Genomic DNA, 18,718 nt, shown 5'->3' with positions numbered 1-18,718 from the left:
GAAGTTAAGCTTACGTTGCAAAAATGTTATTGACTAAAATGATACAGTACTGCTGGCTGGTGGAGTAGGCTAGCTAGCAGTGGCTGCGTTGTTGACTTTGAACGTGTAGCTGGCTAGGTAACCTCGGTAGTTTCAGTACTACACCTTGTCATGATACAAAGCAACTTTGTAGCTAGCTAGCTAACATAACACTAATCAAGACGTTCCTTGTAGTGTATTTAGTTTCAACAATGCTGCTCGTCGGTAATAGTTGGCTAGGTTAGGAAAAATGGCGTCGCGGGGGACGGAAATAGCTGGCTAGCTAACCTCGATGGCTGGCTAGCTAACAATTATCAATTAACAATTATCAAGCTATGACAAAGACAACTAGGTAGCTCGCTAGGTAACACTGCACTAGTCAAATCGTTCCGTTGTGAAGTATTAGTAACTACAGCGCTGCTAGTCGGTAACGGATGGCTATCTGGCAGTGGGTTAATGATGACTAGGTGTGTTGAGTAAGTCTGGCGCCGCGTCGCGGCTGGCTAGCACACCTCGATAATACTCAAACTCAAACTACACAATTATCTTAGATACAGAGACAGCACAGACAACTATGTAGCAGGCTAACTAACACTAACACCACACTAATCAAGTCGTTGCGTTGTAATGTAATAGTTTCTGCGGTGCTGTTAGTCGGTAGAAGTTGGCTAGCTAACAGTGATGACTAGCTAGCTAGCAGCTAGCAGTGTTGACTACGTTAGGAGGACGAAGATAGCTAGCCTCGATAATTACTCAGTTACTCTAAACTACACAATTATCTTTGATACAAAGACGGCTATGTAGCTAGCTAAGAAGAATTGCTCAGATCAAACAAATCAAGCCGTTGTAATGTAGCGAAGTGGAGTATTACCTGTGGAGCGAAGCGTGGTGCGACTGCGACTGCGTGGTTTTACGGCGAAAGCATAAATTTAGAGTATGTTAGGACAGTACATTTACAAGAGTTGTGTGTAATGTTTTGTCAATTCAAAGACAGGGTCACCAAAACCATAAAACCAGCTAAAATGATGCACTAACCTTTTACAATCTCCATCAGATGACACTCCTAGGACATTATGTTAGACAATGCATGCATTTTTAGTTCTATCAAGTTCATATTTATATCCAAAAACAGCGTTTTACTATGGCATTGATGTTGAGGAAATCGTTTCCCTCCAATAACCGGCAGTCAAGTCAACACCACAAATTAAATAATTAAAATTAGAAAACATTGGTAAAATATTATATTGTCATTTAAAGAATTATAGATTTACATCTCTTGAACCCAATCAACTTGCCAGATTTAAAAATAACCTTACTGGGAAATCACACTTTGCAATAATCTGAGCACTGCGCCCAGAAAAATACGCGTTGCGATACAGACTAGACGTCATGTTGGGGAGATCTAAAATCGAAAATACTATGTAAATAATCCATTACCTTTGATTCTCTTCATCAGATGTCACTTCCAGGTATCACAGGTCCATAACGAATGTAGTTTTGTTAAAAAAAGCTCATCATTTATGTCCAAAAATCTCCGTCTTGTTAGCACATGATCTAAGCCAGCCGGACTTCTCGTCATGAACGAGGGGAAAAAATATATTTACGTTCGTTCAAACATGTCAAACGTTGTATAGCATAAATCATTAGGGCCTTTTTTAACCAGAACATGAATAATATTCAAGGTGGACGAATGCATACTCTTTTATAACGTATTGGAACGAGGGTACCCAACATGAACTCGCGCGCCAGGTGTCTAATGGGCCATCATCGTTCCATGGCTCTTGTTCGGTCAGATCTCCCTCCAGAAGACTCAAAACACTTTGTAAAGGCTGGTGACATCTAGTGGAAGCAATAGGAAGTGCCAAAATATTCCTCAGCCCCTGTGTTTTTCAATGGGATAGGTTTAAAGGTAATACAACACATCAGGTATCCACTTCCTGTCAGAAAATGTCTCAGGGTTTTGCCTGCCAAATGAGTTCTGTTATACTCACAGACACCATTCAAACAGTTTTAGAAAATTTAGGGTGTTTTCTATCCATATGTAATAAGTATATGCATATTCTAGTTACTGGGTAGGAGTGGTAACCAGATTAAATCGGGTATGTTTTTTTATCCAGCCGTGTCAATACTGCCCCCTAGCCCTAACAGGTTAACCTCTATGGGCTAGGTGGGACGCTAGCGTGCCACCCGTGGTGCACTCCATCAACAGCAGGTGCATTTCAAGAGCGGCAAATTTGAATCCAAATAAATGTCAAAATTCAAATTTTTCAAACATACAACTATTTTACACCCTTTGAAAGATAAACATCTCCTTAATCTAACCACGTTTTACGATTTCAAAAAGGTTTTACGGCGAAAGCATAAATTTAGAGTAAGTTAGGACAGTACATTTACAAGAGTTGTGTGTAATGTTTTGTCAATTCAAAGACAGGGTCACCAAAACCATAAAACCAGCTAAAATGATGCACTAACCTTTTACAATCTCCATCAGATGACACTCCTAGGACATTATGTTAGACAATGCATGCATTTTTTGTTCTATCAAGTTCATATTTATATCCAAAAACAGCGTTTTACTATGGCATTGATGTTGAGGAAATCGTTTCCCTCCAATAACCGGCAGTCAAGTCAGCGTCACAAATTAAATAATTAAAATTAGAAAACATTGGTAAAATATTATATTGTCATTTAAAGAATTATAGATTTACATCTCTTGAACGCAATCAACTTGCCAGATTTAAAAATAACCTTACTGGGAAATCACACTTTGCAATAATCTGAGCACTGCGCCCAGAAAAATACGCGTTGCGATACAGACAAACGGCCATGTTGGAGAGATCTAAAATCGAAAATACTATGTAAATAATCCATTACCTTTGATTCTCTTCATTAGATGTCACTTCCCGAAATCCCAGGTCCATAACGAATGTAGTTTTGTTCAAAAAAGCTCATCATTTATATCCAAAAAGATCCGTGTTGTTAGCACATGATCTAAGCCAGCCGGACTTCTCGTCATGAACGAGGGGAAAAAATATATTTACGTTCGTTCAAACATGTCAAACGTTGTATAGCATAAATCATTAGTGCCTTTTTTAACCAGAACATTAATAATATTCAAGGTGGACGAATGCATTCTCTTTTATAACGTATTGGAACGAGGGTACCCAACATGAACTCGCGCGCCAGAGTCTAATCGGCCATCACCGTTCCATGGCTCTTGTTCGGTCAGATCTCACAGTAAAAGACTCAAAACACTTTGTAAAGGCTGGTGACATCTAGTGGAAGCAATAGGAAGTGCCAAAACATTAATCAACCCCTGTGTGTTTCAATGGCATAGGCTTAAAGGTAATTCAACACATCAGGTATCCACTTCCTGTCAGAAAATGTCTCAGGGTTTTGCCTGCCAAATGAGTTCTGTTATACTCACAGACACCATTCAAACAGTTTTAGAAACTTTAGGGTGTTTTCTATCCATATATAATAAGTATATGCATATTCTAGTTACTGGGTAGGATTAGTAACCAGATTAATTCGGGTACGTTTTTTTATCCAGCCGTGAAAATACTGCCCCCTAGCCCCAACAGGTTAAAATCAATTTTTATGCAATTTATCTCGTAAAAAAGCGATAATATTCCGACCGGGAATCTGCGTTTTGGTAAATAGAGGAAAAAAAAGAAAGACGGGGGCGACCAGTGCACACGCCTAAGCCCACTGTCCCCTGATCGGCCACTTGACAAAGGCGATAATGTGTTTCAGCCTGGGGCTGGAATGACGACATTCAGCTTTTTCCTGGGCTCTAAGAGCCTATGGGAGCCGTGGGAAGTGTCACGTTACCGCAGAGATCCTTTGTTTTGGAAAGAGATGTCAAAGAAAGCCAATAAATGGTCAGACAGGCCATTTCCTGTAAAGGAATCTCTCAGGTTTTTGCCTGCCATATGAGTTCTGTTATACTCACAGACACCATTCAAACAGTTTTAGAAACTTTAGGGTGTTTTCTATCCATATCTAATAAGTATATGCATATTCTAGTTACTGGGTAGGAGTGGTAACCAGATTAAATCGGGTATGTTTTTTTATCCAGCCGTGTCAATACTGCCCCCTAGCCCTAACAGGTTAACACCGAATTTAATCATGGCAAGGCAACTGGGAATATGGCCGAACACAGTGTAGTTATTCTCTCCATAAGTCAATCAAACAAGCAAAGTGCCAGTATAGAGACAAAGTGGAGTCTCCATTCAACGGCTCAAACACGAGACGTGTGTGGCAGGGTCTACAGACAATTACGGATTACAAAAAGAAATCCAGGCCCGTTGTAGACATCTACGTCTTGCTTGCAGACAAATAAAAAAACGTATTTGCGCGCTTTAAGGACAATACAGTGCCACAGACGCAGCCCGCTACCAAAGACTGTGGGCTCTCCTTCTCTGTATCCGACGTGAGTAAAATATTTAAATGTGTTGAACCTCGCAAGGCTGCCGGCCCAGATGACATCCCTAGCCGCGTCCTCAGAGCATGCGCAGACAAGTTAGCTGGTGTGTTTACGGACATATTCTATCAATCCCTATCCGAGTGTGCTGTCCCCACATGCTTCAAGATGGCCACCATTGTTCCTGTACCAAAAAAATTGAAGCTAACTGAACTAAATTACTTTCGCCCTGTAGCACTCACTTCTGTTATCATGAAGTGCTTTGAGAGACTAGTCAAGGATCACCTCCACCTTACCTGGCATCCTAGACCCACTTCAAATTTGCTTACCGGCCCAATAGGTCCACAGACAATGCAATCGCCATAACACTGCGCACTGCCCCATCCCATCTGGACAAGAGAAATGCCTGTGTAAGAATGCTGTTCATTGACTACATCTCAGCATTCAACACCATTGTGCCCTCCAAACTCATCATTAAGCTTGAGTCCCTGGGTCTTTACCCCGCCCTGTGCAACTAGGTCCTGGAATTCCTGTACTCCCTTTTCACCCACGTCTGCGTGGCCATGCACGCCTCCAACTCAATCATCAAGTTTGCAGACGACACAACAGTGGTAGGCTTGATTACCAACAACAACGAGACAGTCTACAGGGGGGAGGTGAGGGCCCTCGGAGTGTGGTGACAGGAAAATAACTTCTCACTCAATGTCAGCAAAACAAAGGAGATGATTGTTGACTTCAGGAAACAGCAGAGGGAGCAGCCCCCTATCTACATTGACGGGACAGTAGTGGAGAAGGTGGAAAGTTTTAAGTTACTCGGTGTGCATATCACGGACAAACTGAAATGGTCCACGCACACAGAGAGTGTGGGGAAGAAGGCGCAACAGGCGCCTCTTCAACCTCAGGATGCTGAACAAATTTGTCTTGTCCCCAAAAACCCTCACTAAGTTTTACAGGTGCACAATCGAGAGCATCCTGTCGGGCTGTATCACTGCCTGGTACGGCAACTGCACTGCCCACAACTGCAAGGCTCTCCAGATAGTAGTGAGGTCTGCATAACACATCACCGGGGGCAAACTACCTGCCCTCCAGGACACCTACACCACCCAATGTCAAAGGAAGGCCAAAAAGATCATCAAGGATAATAACCCCCAAGCCCTTGCCTGTTCACCCTGCTTCCATCCAGTATAGGTAGCTGGAGGGAGATCCACATCCATGGAGGGAACACCCAAGCCCACGCAGAAGGCAGCTGGTACATGGGCTCAAATTGTTTTGAAAGTCATAAGTCCGGACGCGGGGGCAGAAGGCAGGCACTCCATGAATGATTCTTCTCCTTCTTTCTGATTCCGATACACATCCATTTATATCAATTTTTGGGGTGGCAGGTAGCCTAGTGGTTAGACCGTTGGGCCAGTATGTGAAAGGTTGCTGGATCGAATCCCTGAGCTGATAAAGTAAAAATCGGTCATTCTGCCCTGTACAAGGAAGTTAACACACTTTTCCCCGGTAGGCTGTCATTGTAAATAAGAATTTGTTCATAACTGACTTCTCTAGTTAACCTCTCTTGGGTATGTGGGACGTGACCATCCCACCTGCGGGACACGACCATCCCACCTGTGGGACACACTATTCAACAGCCAGTGAAATAGCAGGGCGGCAAATTCAAAACCACCAAAATCTCATAATTCAAATTTCTCACACATACAAGTGTTATACACCATTTTATAGATAAGACTCTCATTAATCCAACCACATTGTCTGATTTCAAAAAGGCTTTACGGCAAAAGCAAAACATTAGATTATGTTAGGACATCACCTTGACAAGAAAAACCACACAGCCATTTTCCTAGCAAGAAGAGGTGTCACAAAAAATAGAAATACAGCTAAAATTAAGCACTACCTTTGATCTTCATCAGATGGCACTCATAGGACTTCATGTTACACAATACATGAATGTTTTGCTCGATAAAGTTAATATTTGTATCCAAAAAGCCCATTTTACATTGGCCTGTAATGTTCAGAAATGTTTTTCCTTCAAAAACTTCCGGTGAATGAGCACATCAATTTATAGAAATACTCATCATAAAATATTGATAAAATATTAAACTGTCATTCAAAGAATTATAGATAAACATCTCCTTAACGCAACCGCTGTGACAGATTTCAAAAAAGCTTCATGGGGAAAGCACACTTTGCAATAATCTGAGTACAGCGCTCAGACAACAACAGCAGGCAATACAGATACCCGCCATTTTGGAGTCATCTGAAATCATAAATAGCATTAGAAATATTCAGTTACCTTTGATGATCTTCATCAGAATGCACTCCCAGGAATCCTAGGTCCACAATAAATGTTGTTTTGTTCGACAAAGTCCATAATTTATGTCCAAATACCTCCTTGTTTGCGCGTTCAGTAAGCTACTCCAAATGTAGGAAGCACGCCGAATATTTCACGATGAAAAGTCAAAAAAGGTTCTATTTACATTCGTAGAAACATGTCAAACGATGTATAGCATCAATCTTTAGGGCCTTTTTAACATAAAACTTCAAATAATATTCCAACCGGATGATTCCAATGTCTTGAAAAATGTAATGGAACACAGCTTACTCTCACGTGAATGCGCACCAATGAAGTCATGTCCTTTCCTGAGTCAACAACTTCCAATTTCCTTTGTTTGCTCTCTGTTCACCATAGAAGCCTGGAACAACTTTCTAAAGACTGTTGGCATCTAGTGGAAGCCTTAGGAAGTGCAAAATGAACCCTAAGTCACTGTATACTGTAAAGGCAATCACTTGAAAAAACATATTTCCCACTTCCTGGTTGGATTTTTCTCATGGTTTTGCCTGCCATATGAGTTCTGTTATACTCAGACATCATTCAAACAGTTTTAGAAACTTCAGAGTGTTTTCCATCCAAATCTACTAATAATATGCATATCCTACCTTCTGAGTCTGAGTAGCAGGCAGTTTAATTTGGGCACGCCTTTCATCCGGACGTCAACATACTGCCCCATACCATAGAGAAGTTAAAGAAATAAAAAAATTAAGCTCATCTATAGCTGAAGAATGATCAGCCATTTTCTGGTTCAAGCTTGTAGAGGGGTGCAGTGGTGGAAATTGATCATAGTCCAGGAAGGTCCATTATGATCCTATTGGATGTTTTGATAGGAAGCATTGAAAGATGCCGATAGCCTCAAGGATTGTTTTTTTCCAAAACAAGATGTCCACATAGGCCAGGATATCTGGAGGGAATCCAAAAATAATTTGCACACGAAGAAAAAATATGAATTTCATATTTGTCAAATTTATTGAGCGTGTGGTGAAAACTCAAATCATTCTAATTTACAACATATCATAAAGCCTATCAGGATTTGGATGTGGACCTCAGCCAGGAGACGCATATCTGGAATAAGTACAGCTTCCTATCTTGAAGGTGCTGAGAAAACAGTACTCTAGTACCAACTAGTTCCCCTGACTCTGGTATCCACAGATTAAAAGTAGCGTGCAATCCCCAGGAAATGTACTCTATTTACAGATACAGTACATGCATCACTACTTTCTCTTCATATAGTACATCATGACTATACTACAGTGCAGGGACTGTTACAGCAATACTTCCGCTACAGCACATCATGACTATACATACAGTGCAGGGACTGTTACAGCAATACTTTCGCTACAGCACATCATGACTATACATACAGGTATCTTCTGGCACCAAAACTAGATGTCATGACCTAATGTAATAAAAACTCTACACAATGTCTGAAAACACACAATCCAGGATTAACGGTCACAATGTCAACAGCCATTTTCATTTGAGCAGCTGGGCTGTATTCCTTTCTCCTCTGTCTCTCTTTATTTGAGCAGCTGGGCTGTAAAACAAGTTTAGTGTGTGCATAGTTACTGTATTTTAAGGATAACCCTTCTATTTTATCTTACCTTTATTTAACCAGGCAAGTCAGTTAATAAGAACTTTTTTTTTTAATGACATCCTAGGAACAGTGGGTTTAACTGCCTTGTTCAGGGGCAGAACGAAAGATTTTTACCTTGTCAACTCGTGGATTCGATCTTGCAACCTTGCGCTTACTAGTCCAACGCTCTAACCACTAGGCTACCTGCCGCTATCTACCCTAACATCAATGTTGATATTTGTAACAAAGATGATAATATATGTATGCCATTTACTAGATGCGTTTTATCAAAAGTGATGTAAAGTCATACATGCTCATATGGATGGCCCCAGTGGGAATACCAACATCCTGGCATCATCACCAACTGAGCCACAAGATACTTACTTAGTGAGGTGACGATACAGTGATTAGTTACAGGGCATCTCTACACCCTCCCAGACCTTCAGTTATCTACTTAGTGAGGTGACGATACAGTGATACAAGATGTCTTTACACCCTCCCAGACCTTCAGTTATCTACTTAGTGAGGTGATGATGTCTTTACACTAGGGATGAGTGATTAGTTAGGGGGGATGCAACGGTACACTGTATGTTGTCGAACTGTTTGGTATGCCCCCTACGGTTCAAGACGCACACGTCGAAACAAATCAAACTTTATTTGTCAAGTGCGCCGAATACAACAGTTGTAGACCTTAGAGTGAAATGCTTACTTACAGGCTCTAACCAATAATGCAAAAAAGGTATTAGGTGAACAATAGGTAAGTAACGAAATAAAACAACAGTAAAAAGACAGGCTATATACAGTAGCGAGGCTACATACAGACACCGGTTAGTCAGGCTGATTGAGGTAATATGTACATGTAGATATGGTTAAAGTGACTATGCATATATGATGAACAGAGAGTAGCAGTAGCGTAAAAGAGGGGTAGGCGGGTGGTGGGTGGGACACAATGCAGATAGCCCGGATAGCCAATGTGCGGGAGCACTGTTTGGTCGGCCCAATTGAGGTAGTATGTACATGAATGTATAGTTAAAGTGACTATGCATATATGAGAAACAGAGACTAGCAGCAGCATAATAGAGGGGTTGGGGGGCGGAATTACGACACGCCTGTTGTTTTCCTATAATTTCCAAATCTTGCTTATTGCACTGCAGACTACACACACATTGTACATTCAGATCCACAGAACCAGATATGCAGCTTGTGAACAGGCAAGGCAGGCAACTGCTTGGGGCCCCAGGCCGTTAGGGGGCTCCTGAGGGCTGACAAACTTTACTGCACAGCAATGTCTCAAAATGTGGTGACTGCAACCCCCTCCCCTAAAAAAAAAAACTATGGACAACTTGCAATGACGTCTCAGTAGGAAACCTCCCTAAATGGGCCCCATGAAGAGAGGGGAAACTAAACAAATATTCTCTCAGCTCCAACGTGACAATGGCGAGCGCCAGCGAGACAGCGAGAAGCAAATTTGAAGAGGCACCGCCGTCTTTCAAATCTGCTGTGTGGGAACATTTTGGATTCAGCGTTTAATACAATGACGAGGGTAAAAAGACCGTAAACAAAGTACAGTCTGCCAGCATTGCTTTGCCACTGTTGGCTACTCAAGTGGAAACACTTCTAACATGTGTCATTTACGTGGCCATCACCCGGCAGTATCCCTTGCAGGTGGAGCAAGGAGTCCACTCGTTAGCGAAAACGCATCAATCTCTTGCTGCTGCCTTCCAACAACAATTTGCGACAAATTCATAAAAACATAAATAAATAACGAAACATTGGGAGAATTCATAACCAAAGATTTGCAGCACTATTCGGTGGTTAATGACTCGGGATTTCATCACCTGATGAATTTCTTTTAACCACGTTACAATGTCCCCTCCAGCACACATTTCAGCAGCAAAGTAATTACCAAACTCTATGAAACATCACAGAGAGACATTGAAAAGGAATTGACACAGACACCCTATCTAGCTCTTTCCACTGATAGTTGGCTCTCCAGAGTAACTCAAAGCTACCTCACTGTGACGGTTCACTATGTAAAGGAATAGGTAGCTGACTTTATGTTGCACTTTGTTTATTTTAAATAAACAGGGTACATACTTGTATGGGCAATATTACATGTAAAAATGAGAAGGCAAAGCACCTACAGGTTGTCAAAGCTAAGAAACACTTTACATTTGTATGTTTTTCTCCCCTTGATTTCCTACAGTAGAGACAGAAACCAGGCCTAGTCAGTCATGCTGCCATTTTTCTGAATGGAAAGTTTTATTTGTCTTTAGGCAAAATAAAGAGTTCATTGTTTAAAGGGTGATGTGTTTTTATTATTTTCTTAAATATAAAGATAGCAAAACCGTTACCGTTACCGTGGCACACAAACCGTGATATATAGTGAACTGCTGTCAAGCACATTTCAGAGTGACTTAATCACATGAGCACTGCAGCCATTAGAAATAATCAAAGTCTATAACCTGATGCAGCCTCTGGTGGCCACACTGGACCATTAGCAGGGTTTTTACTGCTGTACTGGAGAGAGAGAAAAGGGGAAGCGGGTGTGTGAGGGAGAGTGCGTGCGACTCCACTCGCAGAACTGCTTTCCCCAGACATACTGTCCGGTAACTCTCAAATCCAGTTTTATTCATCACATGCATCGTAAACAGCAAGTCTGGACTAACAGTGAAATGCTTATTTACTTCCCAACAATGCAGAGAGAAAGAAAATTTAGAAATACTAGAAAAATTATCGGAATTACACACAATAATACATGCAATAATAGATACACAATGAGCAACGATAACTTAGCTATATACATGGGTACCAGGTAATAACTTGGCTATATACACTGGTACCAGGTAATAACTTGGCTATATACACTGGTACCAGGTAATAACTTGGCTATATACACTGGTACCAGGTAATAACTTGGCTATATACACTGGTACCAGGTAATAACTTGGCTATATACACAGGTACCAGGTAATAACTTGGCTATATACACGGGTACCAGGTAATAACTTGGCTATATACATGGGTACCAGGTAATAACTTGGCTATATACACAGGTACCAGGTAATAACTTGGCTATATACATGGGTACCAGGTAATAACTTGGCTATATACACGGGTACCAGGTAATAACTTGGCTATATACATGGGTACCAGGTAATAACTTGGCTATATACATGGGTACCAGGTAATAACTTGGCTATATATACAGGTACCAGGTAATAACTTGGCTATATACACGGGTACCAGGTAATAACGTGTCTATATAGACTGGATAGCCAAGTTATTACCAGGTAACCCTCCACTTCACCTCGGTACCAGGTAATAACGTGTCTATCTAGACTGGGTACCAGGTAATAACGTGTCTATATAGACTGGGTACCAGGTAATAACGTGTCTATATAGACTGGGTACCAGGTAATAACGTGTCTATCTAGACTGGGTACCAGGTAATAACTTGGCTATATACATGGGTACCAGGTAATAACTTGTCTATCTAGACTGGGTACCAGGTAATAACTTGGCTATATACATGGGTACCAGGTAATAACTTGGCTATATACATGGGTACCAGGTAATAACGTGTCTATATAGACTGGGTACCAGGTAATAACGTGTCTATATAGACTGGGTACCAGTACCGAGGCGAAGTGCAGGGGTACGAGGTAATGGAGGTAGATATGTACACATAACTAGGAATAAAGTAACAGATAATAAAGTAGTAGTAGCAGCAGTGTATGTGATGAGTAAAAATAGTTAGTGCAAAAAGGATCAATAAAGACTGTCCAAGCAACTATTGGGTTAACTATTTAATATTTAACTATTTGGTTAACTATTTAATATTTAACTATTTGGTTAACTATTTAGAGTCTGGTGACGCAACTAAGCATCAATCTAAGTAACATCACTTCAAAAAATCTCCATCAATCTGTAAGTTTAAGAGAAATATCAGGATTTTTGGAAACTCCAAGTGGGCTGTCATTACATTTTTGTATTTATTTTTTATTTAACCTTTATTTATCTAGGCAAGTCAGTTAAGGTCAAATTCTTATTTACAATGACGGCTTACCCCGGCCAAACCCGGACGATGCTGGGCCAATAGTGCGCTGACCCCATAGGACTCCCAATTACGGCCGGGTGTGATACAGCCTGGATGTGCCTTTTACTGAGGAGGGTTTCCGTCTGGCCACTCTACCATAAAGGCCTGATTGGTGGGTGATGCAGAGATGGTTGTCCTTCTGGAAGGTTCTCCTGTCTCCAAAGAGGAACTCTAGAGCTCTGACCAAGGCTCTTCTCCCCCAATTGCTCAGTTTAACCGGGAGGCCAGCTCTAGGAAGAGTCTTGGTGGTTCCAAACTTCTTCCATTTTAGAATGATGGAGGCCACTGTGTTCTTGTGGAACTTCAATGCTGCAGAAGATTTTTCGTACTCCTCCCCAGATCTGTGCCTTGACACAATCCTGTCTCGGAGCTCTAATGATAATTCCTTTGACCTCATGGCTTGGTTTTGGCTCTGACAAGCACTATCAACTGTGGGACCTTATTTAGACAGGTGTGTGCCTTTCCAAATCATGTCAAATCAATTGAATTTCCACAGGAAACAGGATGCACCTGATCTCAATTTCGGGACTCATAGCAAAGGGGTTGAATACTTATGTAAGTAAGATATTTCTGTTAATTAAAAAAAATAATTTTGCTAAAATTCTAGAAACCTGTTTTCAGCTTGTCATTATGGGGTGTTTTGAAGATTTATGAGGACATTTAAAAAAAACTCAATTTTAGAATAAGGCTGTAACAAAATGGAGAAAAAGTAAATTGGTCTAAATCCGAAGGCACTGTATTATCAAACAAGTTTCAAAAATTATATAATTTATACCTAAAGTGGTCCTACAATTCTAAATAAAATAGCCAAATGATCCATGGTATGGCCATCTTAAAACAATTCCATATCTTAGCTTAGGAAGCGGTGATGGAGCCAGTCAAGATGTTCTCAATGGTGCAGCTGTAAAACGTTTTGAGGACCCGTGTTGGTGTGTTTGGAACACGATACAACCTTAGTGATGTGGAAACCGAGGAACTTGAAGCTCTCGACTCTTTCTACTACAGCCTCGTCGATGTGAATCCGGGTGTGCTCAGCCCTCCGTTTCCTGAAGTCCACAATCAGCTCCTTTGTCTTGCTGATGTTGAGGGAGAGGTTGTTGTCCTGGCACCACACTGCCAGTTCTCTGACCACCTCTCTATAGGCTGTCTCATCACCGTAGGTGATAAGGTCTACCACTGTTGAGTTGTCGGCAAACTTAATGTTGGTGTTGGAGTCGTGGGTGAACAGGGAGTACATTTACATTTACATTTTAGTCATTTAGCAGACGCTCTTATCCAGAGCAACTTACAGTAGTGAATACATAATTTTTTTTTGTACTGGCCCCCCGTGGGAATCGAACCCACAACCCTGGCGTTGCACACACCATGCTGGCATTGCAAACACCATGCTCTACCAACTGAGCCACAGGGGACTAAGCACACACCCCTGAGTGGCTCCCTTGTTGACGGTCAGCTTGGCGGATGTGTTGTTGCCTACCCTCACCCCCTAGGGGCGGCCCTTCAAGAAGTCCAGGATCCAGTTATGAGCTTGGAGGACACTATGGAGTTGAACACTGAGCTGTAGTCCATGAACAGCACTTTCACATAGCTGTTGCTTTTGTCCAGGTGTTTTATTATTTTTTTATTCAACCAGGCAAGAACAAATTGTTATTTACAATGACAGCCTACCGGGGGAACAGTGGGTTAACAGCCTTGTTCAGGGGCAGAACGACTGACTTTTACCTTGTCAGCTCGGGGATTTTATCCAACAACCTTTCGGTTACTGGTCCAACGCTCTAGCCACTAGGCTACCTGACATTTACAACAGTTTGTGGTAAAGGGCAGTGTTGGGTGCAGTAGAGATTCAGACATCTGTGGATCTCTTGGGGCGATATGCAAATTGGAGAGGGTCCAGGGTGGCTGGGTGATGGTGTTGATGTGAAGCTGCACTACAGGACTCATACAGGCTTGATGGAACATTACTCTGAACTACAGGACTCATACAGGCTTGATGGAATGTTACTCTGCACTGCAGGACTCATACAGACTTGATGGAATGTCACTCTGCACTACAGGACTCATACAGGCTTGATGGAATGTTACTCTGCACTACAGGACTCATACAGACTTGATGGAATGTCACTCTGCACTACAGGACTCATACAGGCTTGATGGAATGTTACTCTGCACTACAGGACTCATACAGGCTTGATGGAATGTTACTCTGCACTGCAGGACTCATACAGACTTGATGGAATGTCACTCTGCACTACAGGACTCATACAGGCTTGATGGAATGTTACTCTGCACTACAGGACTCATACAGGCTTGATGGAATGTTACTCTGCACTACAGGACTCATACAGGCTTGATGGAATGTTACTCTGCACTACAGGACTCATACAGGCTTGATGGAATGTTACTCTGCACTACAGGACTCATACAGACTTGATGGAACAGATTATAATGATATGACTATTATTCATATCATCTGTATTTAAGCAGATGTAGTTGAGATGGTTTTAACTAGAATACTCAAATTCATTTATCATTGTAAATATGAAATCTAAGTAGCAGAGGCTAAGTTTTGTTTTGAGCAGTTCAACATTTTTGAAGTCAGCACTGAAGCTCAAAGAAAGACTTATTACTATACAAATGTATTAATGTAATGGCCCAAGACACCACCAAACAGACTATTTTTAAGACTTTCTAACTAATATAATTATGTGGAAGGTAATTGTATGTCTTTGCTTGAAGTTGGAAACTCTGTCTCGTGGTGTTTTAGCAAAGGCTGTGATTCTTGGACCGTAAATAATCTGGCTGGAAAGGGCACTAAAATTGTGGGAGCATTAGTACTATACTTTGCCCAATTTTTTAAAATTAATTTTGTTAATGGCAAGTAATACAATTCTGGATGATTTATTTTTGTTTTGTTGGATTAAAAATAATCCAACAATTAGATTTTTAGCAATAGGGGCGACTTAGTACTGTGGATTCTTCTGAAACTACTGTAGCTGAAAATGTGTTTTGGGGCAAACATGGACAGTGCTGTATCATGTATCCAGCCCTCTATGGGAGATATAATACATGAACCTTTGGTCTTCAGCATCAACCCTGACCTAGACAGACAGATCACGTCTTCTATGTCCCAAATAGCATTCTATTCCATATATAGTGCACAACTTTGGAGGATGTTATTTTAGCCCAGTTCTCTGGAACCACATCAGACGGTCTCACAGAACGACGTGACCTATCGAGACAGAGCAATGCTTTTGTTTGAATGAATTTTATTGGCTCTCCTTCTCTCAATTGAAATGACAAGCAGAGTCAGACTGGGTACTGGTTTGATCTAATAACCACGGACATAACAAGTCATGCCATGTTATGATGTCATTAAGGCATCTTTCCTTTATCCTCTGACCCTTCTATCTACCCTTCAAACCAGCCTCATCAACTGACCCTTCTATCTGCCCTTCAAACTAGCCCTCATCTTCTGACCCTTCTATCTACCCTTCAAACTAGCCCTCATCTTCTGACCCTTCTATCTACCCTTCAAACCAGCCTCATTCTATAATACATAGCACTGCTGCTAGACTCAGGGTCAGTTTCTAGGACAGACAGTCAGATATAATACAAGACATACAGCTCCAAATTACACAGTGGGTGTGAGACCTGGAGAGGCCTACAAGCCACAGTGTCTCATACCCACTGTGTAATTTGGTGGAGGATCTGTGATGATCTGAGGGTGCTTCAGCAAGGCTGGAATCGGGCAGATTTGTCTTTGTGAAGGACGCATGAATCAAGCCACGAACAAGGTTGTCCTGGAAGAAAACTTGCTTTCTTCTGCTCTGACAACGTTCCCCAGGATTTGTTTTTCCAGCAGAATAATGCTCCATGCCACACAGCCAGGTCAATCAAGGTGTGGATGGAGGACCACCAGATCAAGACCCTGTCATGGCCAGCCCAATCTCCAGACCTGAACCCCATTGAAAACCTCTGGAATGTAATCAAGAGGAAGATGGATGGTCACAAGCCATCAAACAAAGCCGAGCTGCTTGAATTTCTGCGCCAGGAGTTGCATAAAGTCACCCAGCATTAGTGTGAAAGACTGGTGGAGAGCATGCCAAGACGCGTGAAAGCTGTGATTTAAAATCAGGGTTATTCCACCAAATTTAGATTTCTGAACTATTCCTAAGTTAAAACATTAGTATTGTGTTATTTTCTTTGAATTATTTGAGGTCTGACAAATCAAATCAAATGTATTTATATAGCCCTTTTTACATCAGCTGATATCTCAAAGTGCTGTACAGACAACACTGCATCTTTTTTGTAACTTTGACCAGTTGTCATTTTCTGCAAATAAACACTCTAAATTACAATATTTTCATTTGGAATTTGGGAGAAATGTCGTCAGTAGTTTATAGAATAAAACAAAAAAAATCATTTTACCCGAACACATACCTATAAACAGTAAAACCAGAGAAACTGATATTTTTGTAGCAGCGGTCTTTTAATTTTTTCCAGAGCTGTATATAATCAGTTCATAATCTAGGTTGAAAATATATTTTCCTCAACAGAATGAGACATGGTTCTACAGCTAGAACCTGTAAATAACTAGCGATGTGTTTGGTGGGTTTTCTCCGCCCTGCACCACTTACTTCCCCTAGTCCCTCAGCCGTCCATAGCATTTAGTCTGGATTATGGTGATCAGCCTTTATCAGCCTCAGAGCTAAGAGGATTTAGAAGGTACTGGATAGTGAAACTTTGCTAAAAGCTGGTATCTTGTGTTAATGGGTATTAGGTATTAGTAAAGGGTTATGAGTTGTCAGATCTCAGCTGCTTCAGTCTGCCTGGCCTAGTAGCCATCACACTACTGTACACTAAACCCTTCATGTGAATCAATGAAACTCTTAAGGTTCGGACCCTTTTCTTCAATTTTTGCCTAAAATTACATACCCAAATCGAACTGCCTGTTGCTCAGGACCTGAAGCAAGGATATGTATATTCTTGACACCATTTGAAAGGAAACACTTTGACGTTTGTGGAAATGTGAAATTAATGTAGGAGAATATAACACATTAGATCTGGTTCTAGTATTGTTGAGACTTCCTTCTGTACGTTATGATGATCACTGACATGTTTCTACTTCCTTCAGCCCTTCTAGTTCTGTTGAGACTTCCTTCTGTACGTTATGATGATCACTGACATGTTTCTACCTTCTTTCAGGCCCAGAAAGCATGGATCGAGAGGATCTTTCAGAAGAGAGAATGTATTCACATATTCCCCAGCAAGGACCCTACAAGGTAAGATGAATTGACATACACCACAAATTATGGTGGGGAGGTCAAAGGTGTTGTTGAGTGGGCGGGGAGGGGGAGAGGAGGGGGTGGATTGGAGATGGAGGGTAGGTGGAGGGGAGAGGAGGGGGTGGATTGGAGATGGAGGGTAGATGGCGGGTGGAGGGGAGATGGAGGGGAGATGGAGGGGGTGGAGGGGAGATGGAGGGGAGATGGAGGGGGTGGATTGGAGATGGAGATGGAAAGGGATGAAGGGGAGATGGAGGGGGTGGATTGGAGATGGAGGGGATAGAGGAGTGGTGGAGGGGGTTTAGGGGAAATGGAGGGGTTGTAAAGGGATGGAGGGGGTGATAGGGAGATTTAGGGAAGATGGAGGGGAGATGGAGGGATGGAGGGAGTGCACACTGTTATATAATGTCTATACTGTCTATACAAGCCATTATATATTGTCTAAAGAGACCAATATATACTGTCTATACTGAATATACAGACCAATATATACTCTCCATGTCTATACACACCATCTGTATATACTGTCTATATACACTGTTATATACTGTCCATAAGGGTCTATAAACACAATTACATATTGTCTATACACACTATCATATAATGTCCATACACACCATTATATACAGTCGGAAGTTTACATACACTTAGGTTGGAGTCATTAAAACTCATTTTTCAACAACTCCACAAATTTCTTGTTAACAAACTATAGTTTTGGCAAGTCAGTTAGGACATCTACTTTGTGCATGACACAAGCAATTTTTCCAACAATTGCTTACAGACAGATTATTTTACTTATAATTCACTGTATCACAATTCCAGTGGGTCAGAAGTTTACATACACTAAGTTGACTGTGCCTTTAAACAGCTTGGAAAATTCCAGAAAGTTATGTAATGGCTTTAGAAGCTTCTGATAGGCTAATTGACATCATTTGAATCAATTGGAGGTGTACCTGTGGATGTATTTCAAGGCCTACCA

The 18,718-nt window shown here is 41.4% G+C and overlaps 1 protein-coding gene across 1 annotated transcript in view; it reads left to right on the top strand.

Annotated features, from left to right (window-relative positions):
• Window positions 1-18,718, top strand: part of LOC106561862 (transient receptor potential cation channel subfamily M member 1) — a 116,193-nt gene that overhangs the window by 9,472 nt on the left and 88,003 nt on the right. Inside the window, exon 2 of the mRNA XM_082956655.1 lies at window positions 17,660-17,736. Coding sequence (XP_082812781.1) covers window positions 17,660-17,736 — 77 coding nt within the window. The remainder of the gene's footprint in view (window positions 1-17,659; window positions 17,737-18,718) is intronic.

This window comes from Salmo salar, chromosome 10 (assembly GCF_965601325.2).
Source record: "Salmo salar chromosome 10, fSalSal1, whole genome shotgun sequence".
Taxonomy (NCBI): domain Eukaryota; kingdom Metazoa; phylum Chordata; class Actinopteri; order Salmoniformes; family Salmonidae; genus Salmo; species Salmo salar.
Note: the sequence above shows the minus strand (reverse complement) of the source record. Positions and strands in the feature narration are given on the sequence as shown.